The 10,985-nt window shown below is 43.4% G+C and overlaps 1 protein-coding gene and 1 pseudogene across 2 annotated transcripts in view; both read right to left on the reverse strand.

Moving 5' to 3' along the window:
* Positions 1–399: 399 nt before the first annotated feature.
* LOC108490057 lies at positions 400–3,644 on the reverse strand (annotated as a pseudogene).
* A 1,113-nt stretch (positions 3,645–4,757) lies between these two features.
* Positions 4,758–10,985, reverse strand: part of Pin4 (peptidylprolyl cis/trans isomerase, NIMA-interacting 4) — an 8,149-nt gene continuing 1,921 nt past the window's right edge. For both annotated transcript variants that reach the window (XM_008855558.3, XM_029557446.1), the window contains exons 2-4: positions 10,483–10,556; positions 6,247–6,366; positions 4,758–4,934 (exon numbers count right to left, since the gene is read on the reverse strand). In XM_008855558.3, the coding sequence (XP_008853780.1) occupies positions 4,776–4,934; positions 6,247–6,366; positions 10,483–10,556 (353 nt within the window). In that variant the 3' untranslated portion in view covers positions 4,758–4,775. The remainder of the gene's footprint in view (positions 4,935–6,246; positions 6,367–10,482; positions 10,557–10,985) is intronic.

A 10,985-nucleotide genomic window follows, 5' to 3' on the forward strand; every position in this document is an offset into this window, starting at 1 on the left:
GGGGGTTGGGGAGTAAAGGGTATGAGGCAAGGTCTCACTATTTGGCCCAAGCTAGCCTAGAAATCATGATTCTTTTGCCTCCACCTCTCAAGTGCTTGGATAATAGGTATGTGCACCATGCCTGGCTTCCTTCTCCCCACTTTATGGTACTGGGAATCAAATCCAGGACCTTGTACATGCTGGACAAGCACTGTATCATGGAGCTACATCCCCAGCCCATCAAAATGCTTGAGTGTATACTATGACAATTTTAAAAAATTCTGCATATAAAAAGCAAATCAGATTCCTAATTTAAATATTACCAAATCTCTAAGTTAAAACTTTCAGCTCCATCCGGTAGGACTGATTGATGACCATGATTCAGCTTAAACAGTCAGTTGCGCTATTGTGTGTGAATCCTTACAGACCCAGGTTGGTTCTGCTCCAATGTCTTCTTTTGGAGTTGTACCTGATTTTGTTGCCAATTTTCATTGGAATTCATTGGGGGGAATGGTATGAGTTTGCTTTTGTTTCTTGGCCAGGAATTGCTTGATTCTAAAAGTCTTGTGAGAAGACACGATGAGAAACCGAACCTGGGTCCTCTGTAAGAGCAGGCAGTGCTTTTAACTGCTGAGCCAGCTCGCCAGACTCAACTACTATGAAAATTTTGTTTGAGGAAAAAAAAAAACCACATACATATGGTAAAAATGGTCAAATAGGGATTTTAAATCAGATTCATGGGGAATATTCAAATGTCTGAATTTAGATGGGAAAAAATGTTCCATCCTTTCTTCCAGTACCCAGTATCTAGAATTTCACATTTCCCTTCTCTCTTTTTCTCTCCTTCTTTCCTTTTTCTCCTTCCTTCCTTCCTTCCTTCCTTCCTTCCTTCCTTCCTTCCTTCCTTCCTTCCTTCCTTCCTTCCTTCCTTCCTTCTCTTCTTTCTTTTAGCCTTTTTGAGACAGGTCTTCCTGCAGCCCCAGCTGGCCTGGAACTCACTATGTAGACCAGGTTGGCCTCCAAACTCAACAGAGATTTACCTGCCTCTGACTCCCAAGTACTGGGATTAAAGGTGTGCACCACCATGTCCAGCTAATCTTATGTACTTTTAATAAATACTGTGAAATGGGGTTCTGGAGATGGCTCAGTAGTTAAGAGCCCTTACTTCTCTTGTAGAGGACTCAGGTTCAGTTCCCAGCATCTGCATTGGGTGGCTCACAACCGATACAATTTGATCCAGGTGATCTGATGCTTTTTTCTGGTTTCAAGGGCACTCGCATGCACATGATGCACATAAACTCATGCAGGCACAAACACACATAAATTTAAAAATTAATAAAATTAAATCTTTAAATTTTTTTTTTATTATTTTTATGTGTATGCATGTATTGTCTGCATGTAGGTAAGTGCACCTGTGTCGTGCAATGCCTGCAGAGGTCAGAAGAGGCTGTTGGATCCCCTGGGACTGGGGTTACAGACAGTTGTTAGCTGCCATGTGGGTGCTGGGATTTGAACCTGGGTCTTCTGGAAGAACAACCAGTGTTCTTAACTGCTGAGCCATCTCTTCAGCCCCAAAATTAAATGTTAAAAGAAAAAAAGAACTCTGAGAAGGGATCCACAAGCTTGGGCATATTGCTAAAGGCCTTTATAGCACATGGTAGTTAAGACCTCTGATCTAAGAGTATGAAGTCAGTGCCAGGCATGGTGGTGCATTCCATTAATCCCAGCACTTGGGAGGCAGTGGCAGGTAGATTTCTGTGAACTCAAGGCTATTCTGGTCTACACAGTGAGTTCTAGGCCAGCCAGGGCAACATAATGAGAGACCTTGTCAAAAGAAACAGACAAAAAAAGAATAAGGTCAAAATTGTTTTACCTGCCTCCACCCCCAGTTCTAAATGCCATTCCCAGAGACTGACTACATTTAAAAAAATTTTTAAATTTATTTTTATTTAGTGTGTATGAGTTTTGTCTGCATGTATGTAAGTACACACATGCCATGCCATGCCTGTATTAGTCAGAGGAGGCATTGGAACCCCTGGAACTGGAGTTATGGACAGCTGTTAGCTGTAATGTGGGTGCTGGGAATCAAACCGAGGTCCTCTGAAAGAGCAGCCAGTGCTCTTAAACACTGAGCCATCTCTACAGCCTTGTTAGTATATTTGTTTTACAGCACTGGGGATGGAACCCAGGGCTTTGGGCATGCTAGGCAAGTGCTCCACACTGAATGACATCCCCAGCTGGTTGTATATATTTTTCTACTGAAATGATAGTTTGCTATGTACACTATAGCATACCTGGCACACGCCTGTAGTCCCAGAACTTGGGAGGCAGAGGCAGGCAGATCTCTGCAAGTTCAAGGCCAGCCTGGTCTACATAGTGACTTCCAGGCCAGCTGGGGCTTCAGGAAAACCCTGTTTCAAAAAGACCTCCTCTCCAAAAAAAGAATTATCCCATTTTGGTTTTAATTAAAAATTATTTTACTATAAATCACACTTGTTCCTTAAACACTGACCTTAGTGAATGAAATCTTAAATGCAAAAAAGAATTAAATGTATCTGCTATGATGTTTATTGCTCCTTAAAATTTTCCTTTACCAGCTCCTTCAGAGTCGTAGTTATCAGTCAAAAGCTGACTTCCCAGAGGTTCACTTGGTGTCAGAGGCCCACTCCTCCCCACTTGCTCCCAGGCTAGTTTTAGCTGTTCTCTCTTCAGGCCACAGAACTCAGCTTGGCTGGTTCACCTTCCCAGCTCTTAAATTTCCTTTTTTTAGTCACATCCATCAACAGGCAATCACAGTATCCTGGGTGAGCCAACGTCCTGAGCAAAAGACCAGCTAGGTAGTGTTTCCTGCTACAAAGCTTTTTAAGAAGTTTCAAGATTTTCAGAATTTCTTGCCATAATACATTTTTGGAATGTATATGTCAATTTTTTATACTTTTTTTGGGGGGGGTAGAGGTGGAACTCAGGGCCTTGCTCATACTAGGCAAGTGCTCTACTACTGAGCTGTAACCCCAGCACTTTAACAGTGGTTTAAGGTAGTTTCCTCTTCCGTGAAAGTACTTTAATAAGTAGTTTCTTTGCCTCCTAGCTGAGCTTATTTGTGTTTTGAGACAGTCTTGATATTATATCCCAATCTGGCCTGGGACTTGCTTTGTAGCTCCAGACTGTGAGATTGCAGGCATGTACTACCATGCCTAGCTTATTTTGAACATTTTCTTTCTGAGACAGGGTCTCACTATGTAGCCCTGGCTGGCCTGGCACTCACTCTGTGGACCAGGCACCTTGAACTCCTAGAGATCCACCTGTTTGTTTCCCAAAAGCTGGGATTAGTGGTACGTACCACATTTGGCTATTTTGAACATCATTCTATGTCATAGTAGCATACCTGCTCAATGGGGAAAATTCAGAACTTCTAAAATGGGAAACTCGGGTCTCTAGGCAAAATTGCCATCATATATATGCTGGGATAACATAGGCCTAACACTGGATGTAGTTGAGGAGGAGAATACACTGTATTAAAAGAACACAGTTATGGGGGCCAGTGAGATGGCTCAGCAGGTAAAGGTGCTTGCTGTGCAAGTCTGGTAATTTTAGTTCAATCCCTAGAACTCATGTAAAGGTAGAAAGAGAGAACTGATTCCTCAAAGTAGTCCCCTGACCTCCATGTGGCACATGTATCTGTGCGCACACACACACACACACACACAAAATTTAACAACCCCCTAGGAAAACAAAAGTGCTTTTTGCTATTTATTTAATGTATGAGTGTTAGTGCACCTGTGTCGTGCAGTGCCCGTGGAGGACAGGAGTTACGAACAGTTGTTAGCCGCTATGTGGGTGCTGGGATTCGAACCTGGGTCTTCTGCAAGAGCAGCCAGTGCTATTAACTGTTAGGCCATCTCTCCAGCCCATATTTTTTTAAACTACATTTACTTATTTGTGTGTGCTTGCATGCCACAGCATGCATGTGGAGGTCAGAGGACAAAGTGTAGCAAATAGTTCTCTTCCACCATGGAGCTTCTAACAGGGATCAAATTCAGGTCACTGGGCTTGGCAACAGGCACCTTTTCCTACTGAGCCATCCCACTGGCCCTCAAGTACCTTTTTCTACCACAGACATTTATTTCAAGAGAAAGTTGAGGGGCTGGAAAGATGGGTCAGTGGTTAAGAGTGCTTGCTGCTCTTGCAGAGGACCAGAGTTCAGCTCCTAGAGTCCATGTCCAGAGGCTCATAACTGCCTGAGGATGGGATCCAGGGGATCCAATATCCTATTCTCCCCTCCAAGGGCACCCACGTGTACATGCACACCCTCATAAACACACACACACAACCTAAATAATAAAAATAAAACTAAATATTAATGAGAAAGTTGATGTTGAATGGTTGCTTTGTGTGCCATGTACTATGTTAAGATAATGGAGCTAATGGTAACCTGTCTAGGCAGATCAGAGTTGACTAACTTGTAAAAGACTGTTATTCAAGAACTTACATTATAGTTTTCACAGATTAATTCATCTACTGGATGCCCAGGGTTTTCAGGCACGTCAACAGTATGAGCCGAAATCTGGCTCCTCTGAAGATGGTTTTAGAGTTAATTTACAGGACACACTGAGGGTATAGTCTAGGAAGAATGAGAATGCAGAACTATTAACTAAACACCTCCTGTAGAACACACTAACCAATACCCACCTGGTTTTCTACCTACAAACCCATCCTTATAGCTCACAAAATATGAGGTTCTTCCGTGCCTTTTAAAGAAATAACAAAACTGAAAACACTCAGTCTTTGATATGATTTTATTTTCTTCCTTCAACCATAATTATATGATATCCAAATTTTGTCTTAACTGGCGGGTCTGTAAACACAGGCTTATCCATCCCACTTACAGGCAAGGCAAATGCCGCTTCTTGAAATGGTCCCACCATGGACCCTCTGGTCATCCAACCCAAGTCACCCTGAAAAATCCAAAAGACATACAATATCAAGTGGTGCTAAAAATGGAACAGCTTTATATGACTTCAGAAAATTTCTCAATGTGATTACTAAGGTTCCTGGGCTTACGTATTCACCTGGGCTGAACAGAAGCTGGTTAACCAGAGACAAACGGGAGGAAGAAATCTAAGACTAGACAAAACACACAAGTGCTCCCAATACCACTGCACTTTGAAGTTAGCCGTCAAAGACTGCTCATGCCTACATTTAGACATAGGTGATACTTTTTTTTTGTTTTCAGTGGCATATATTCACTGTACATGGTACTGAGTTCCATAAGGACATTTCTTTTTTAATATTTTGTTACTTTTATTTTATATGTATGAGTGTTTTGCCTCCATGTATGAGTGTACCACATGACTGCAATGTTCCACAGAGGCCAAAATACACTTCAAACCTCCTGTTCCCCATCTCCTCTACCTGTCTCCTCCCTTGTAATATGGGTGATTTTTATCCAACTGCTTCTAAGGTAAGACTTTTCTTTTTTTGCAGTGCTAGGGATCAAACCCGGGGCTTCACATATGTCAGACAAGCACTCTGCCATTTAGCTACATCCCTGGTCCCACAAGCTAGATATTTCTGCTTTTAAGATCTCTAAATAAGGGGGGCTGGAAAGACGGCGCAGTAGTTAAGAGTACTGGCTGCTCTTGCAGAGGACCCAGGTTTGATTCTCAGTACCACACAGTGGCTAACAACCGTCTGTAAGTCCAGTTCTAGGGAAATTTGACACCCTCTTCTGACCTCTGTGGGCATTTTACAATATGGGTGCACTCATATACATGCGGACAAAACACTCATACACATAAAATAAAAATAATAAATAAAATGTTTTAAGAACAAGATGTTGGGCTGGAGAGATGACTCAGTGGGTAAGAACACTTGATGTTCTTCCAGAGGACCCAGGTTTGATTCCCAGCACCCACATGGCAGCTGACAACCATTTGTAAATCCAGTTCCAGGGGATCTGACAACCTCTTCGGGCCTCTGTGGGCATTTCATGACACAGGTGCAATTACATATATGCAAGCAAAACACTCATACACATAAAAATAATAAATAAAAAAGAAAAAGATCTCTAAACAAAGATATGGCTAAAATTATTGGTAGAACATAGAAATAATTCCTGCTTTTGTGTTTCTTCTATGGAAGACAGAAACTTTTCTTTGGCAGTGCTGGGCTTCAAACTTGGGGTGTTATGCATGCTAGCAAGCATTCTACCACTGGGCTTATACCCCAGCATGGGACCAAAACATTTAAATGATAATGGCAACATACCCCTTGCCTGGCTTTATCTTCACTATATTGTGTGGCCACTTCACTAAACCTCATTCCAGATTTTAACTTTTCCATGGCTTCCATTATTTTGCCGTGTTTTTCACACAGAATGTGTCTGACCTACAAGGAAAAAGCATGTTCAGTTAATACTTGCAGACTCAAATGGTTCCTCCCAGTGTGGTAGTCCCTTCTGGACTATCCCTGGTAATGAAAAAACAACACTTTAACTCGCAGTGGTTGAACACTGAAGTCTGCCTAGTTGGGTGACTGCCACAAACCTACTTCTCTATGAGACACTTTCTAAGAACCTGATTTAGCTACACAAGAGATACAAATACATCAAAAACAGGGCGGGGGTGGGTGGTGCTGGTGGGCTGGGACCGTCACTGAGATGGCTCAGCAGGTAAAGGCACGTGCCACCAAATCTGATGACCTGAGTTTGATCTCTAGAACCCACATGGTGGAAAGAGAGAACTGACTCCCACAGGTTGTCTTCTGATCTTCACACAAGTCATCATGGCTTGCATGCATGCACACATGTGCACGTACACACACACACACAACACACACACATACACAAGTAAATAAATGTAAAAAGACAGGGCTGAAAGAGGAAAACTTTTAAAAACATTTTATCACATTTATTTCTTTAGTATGTGTATATGTGTTGACATGTGTGTGCCACAGCACATGTGTGGAACTCAGAGGACAACTTGTGGGAGTTGGTTCTCTCCTTCCACCATATGGGTTCTGGGGATCGAATTCTGGTCATTAGACTTGGCGGCAAGCACCTTCTGTAGAACTACAGAATGGTCCCAGCCCTATCCAGAGGAGATAGGTACATAATCCGGACAGCAGACTCACCTTGACCTAGAGAGCTTCCAGACTGCCTCTCACTGAGCATGGTGGAGTACACCCATAATCCCAGCATTTGAGAGGCTGAGTCCAGAAGGTCATGAGTGAGGCCAATCTTAGCTCAAATTAGTTGAAGGCAAATAAATAAGAAAGGGAGGGAAGGAGAATGGAAAGGAAGAGAAGAAAGGAGAGAGAGAGCAATGAAACTAATTATCTTGAGACTAGACTGGTGCTTGCTCAACTCTGGCAGCACATTTGCATAATCTCCAGAATTCTTTTTTTGGGGGGGGGTTGGGGGGCGGGACGGGACACAGGGCCTCACCTTGTAGCTCCAGCTAGGCTGGAACTTGCTATGTAGACCAGGTTATCCTCATCTCACGGAGATCTGCCTATGCTTCCTGGGTACTGGAATTAAGGTGTGTGCCATCACACTGGGCCAATTTCTTTCTTTTCCTTTTTTCTTTTTTTGGTCTTTTTGAGACAGGGTCTCCCTGTAGCCCCAGCTGACCTGGAACTCACTATGTAGACCAGGCTGGGTTGAACTCAGAGATCCGCTTGCCTCTGCCTCCCAAGTGCTGGGATTAAAGGCATGCACCACCATGCCCAGCTCTGGGCAAGTTTCTTAAGAAGACAGGCTCCAGTCCTGGAAATCCTGCTGTAGCTTACCTGAGGAACCCTCAGGCACTCACTGGTAGTTTTAGCTCTCCAAGTAAAATGAACTCAGCCCTGAACACCCAGGTTGAGCAGTAACATGATGACTAACTTCAGCATAGTGACAGTGGCTTGAGGGAAATGGGAAAGGGAGGCTGAGCAATACTGAGGGTCATGCTAAGGTTACAGGCCAGGTTTGGGTGCTCCCACTGCCAAAGCTATGGGTCTTTCTAGCAGGGTGTAGCACTTCTGGGTTCAGTGCAGAGAAAGTAGCCCACTAGAGTGACCGGAGTTGTAGTCTGGCAGGTAAATGCAGTTAGATGAGCTAGAGGAAAAGCAGTCAGGGCTTGTAGGTGTGAGGATAAAGCCCTTAGAGCATGTCCACTTCTTAGGACATGCAGAGGGCAGAACACCCAGGAAGCCTGGGAGACAGTGGGGAGTTGGGCAGGCTTAAGGACCTGAAGTTTATGAGGACAGACCAGGAAGGAGAAGGAGGGAGGCTGCACTCAGCAGGGGCGATTCAAAATCAGCTCATAGTAACATAACATGTGGGTACAGGAATACAGTCCCCCCGGTATCCTTCTGGTGCCAGGGTCTTGGAAAACACCAGAAATCCAGCTGTTCTTCAGTAGGTAAATGCTCAAACAGACTGTGGCAATTCCATGTCCTAGAACAGAACTCAGAAACAAAAAGGAACAAACTGCTGTCACAACCTGAATGAAATCACCAGAGAATTATGTTGAGCAAAAAATGATACTCCTCAACATTCACAAACTATGATTCCATCCATTTAACGTTCTTGAAGTCATTAAAGTACATGAGTGGAGAGCAGATTAGTTGCTGCCATCAGTTAAAAAGGGGGTAGAGGGGCTGGAGAGATGGCTCAGTGGTTAAGAATACTGGTTGTTCTTGCAGAAGACCCAGTGTAGGTGTCCCAGCACCCACATGGCAGCTAACAACTGTCTGTAACTCCAGTTCCAGGGGATCCGACAGCCTCTTCTGATCTCTGCAGGCACTGCATGACATGGGTGCACTTACCTACATGCAGGCAATACAGGAATACACATAAAATAAAAATAATAAATAAAAATTTAAAAAAGGGGACGGTAGAAACTGGGCGTGGTGGCACACACCTTTAATCCCAGCACTCGGGAGGCAGAGGCAGGTGGATCTCTGTGAGTTGAAGGCCAGGCTGGTCTACATAGCAAGTTCCAGTCCAGCTAGGGATACAGGGAGACCCTATCACAAAAAAGATCAAAAAAGGGGGGAGGTTAGGAAAGAAGGGGGGATAGAGGTAGAAGCCTGGCATGGTGGACATACCTGTAATCCCAGCACTTGGGAGGTGGAGACAGGGGGATCAGAAATTCAAGGTCATTCCGTGATATAATACATAATAAATTTGAGGTCAGGTTGGGCTACAGAAGACCCTATCTCCAAACAAGGGGGAGGATAGACGTAGAGGCGGGAGGAAGTGGGTCTAGTCATAAAAGGGCAGCAGGATTGGTCTTGTAGGATGGAGGGTGTGGGGTATAGTTCCATGTTCTATGTCAATGTTGCTACCCTGACCATGCTACTGAACTATAGTTATGTTAGCATTGAGGGAATTGGGGTAAAAGGTACGAGTACTATTTTATATAATCAACAATTTCATAAAAACAAAAAGCTTAATAAAGCTTTAATCCCAATCTACTCTCCTACCCAATCACACACCACTCCTTTCCACGTACCTCACATAAAATCACACAGGACTTGGTTGTTTCTGAGGGCAGGATGCCTACTTAAAGCTATATGCAGTGAGGCAGTCTCCTAGGTTGGATTTGAAAAGTTCACATAGCCCAGGTGACCCTAAGGCATCCTTTATGAAGACGTCATACTAGAGACCAACATGCAGGTTCTCATGAAGCCCAACAGAGCCAGATGCTCCCACTCCTAGGCTGCAACTGTGAGTACCTCTACAGCTGAACATGAGAGAAAGTAGTAGCTTCCTTTGGAAAACTTTTCTTAGAACTCCAGAATCAGCAGAGTGTTTGCAAAAGAACCTAAGATTGATCCTCAAAACCCATGTTCTATGTGCTACCATGCCCAGCTTTTTCACATGGGTTCTGAAGGTCAATCTTAGGTTCTTTTGCAAGCACTTTATTGACTGAGCTATCTCCCCAGTCTCTAGATTTGCACATTTTAATGAATAATATTAAAAGTGTGAAAGACTTTTGGATATTTGAAAAAGAAGGTGAGAAAATATTTAAAACAAATTATCTTTCAAAAGTGAGACTGGCCAGGTGTGGTGGTGTATGCCTTTAATTCCAACACTTGGGAGGCAGACAGGTGGATTTTTGCAACATTGTGGCTAGCCTGGTCTCTATAGGAAGATCCTGTCTCAAATAAAAACAAACAAACAAACAAAACAAAACCCGCCCCCCCCCAAACGAAGCTGGGATTGGTGTCACATTCCCAGCACTCGGGAGGCAGAGGTAGGCGGATTTCTGTAAGATAGAGGCCAGCCTGGGCTACACAGCGAGTTCCAGGCCAGTAGGGGATAGAGGGAGACCCTGTCTCAAAAAGTCATAACAAAACAAAACCCAAAGTGAAAGTGTTTTCCAGTTTTGTGTCACCTTGGCTTTCCATTAGTATTAGTCTCTTAGATAAGAACGAGTTAAGCACATTACCTTTTATATGCATATACACCTTAATATTTAACATGGAAAAAAAGGAACAAATAAGTTAACTCACCTTTACCGCACTGCCACCACCTTTGGGGCCTTGAGCCTTCTTATCAGCACTGTCACTCCCAGAGGCTGCACCTCCTTTAGAGAAGAGGGGACAGGTACTCATTTCAACTCCATTTTAACATTTACAGAAAGCTCCAACACACAATGTGATCCTTCCATCACAGGCCCAAGCTATCACACAGTAAAGCTAACCCAATCTGTGATTCACCACTGAAAGCAGGAAATGTGCCCTACAAAACACTTTACAGAAAATAGATGGAGTATGTACATGGATGAATGAGTTCCCAAAGCCTGGTCCAAGTTCTTCAGACCCCATTCCAAATCCTGCCTTCTAACGGCAAAAGCCCTAAGCACCTATATGATTTCTACCAAGTTCTGTGACAGTGCACTCAAGCTCTTGCAATTCTAACATGCAAAATCTCCAAGAATATATATTTTTTTAATTAAAAAAATTTATTATTATTTTTTTATGTGTATGCGTGTATTGCCTGCATGTAGGTAAGT

This window comes from Nannospalax galili, unplaced genomic scaffold, assembly GCF_000622305.1.
Source record: "Nannospalax galili isolate Female #2095 unplaced genomic scaffold, S.galili_v1.0 scaffold747, whole genome shotgun sequence".
Lineage (NCBI taxonomy): Eukaryota > Metazoa > Chordata > Mammalia > Rodentia > Spalacidae > Nannospalax > Nannospalax galili.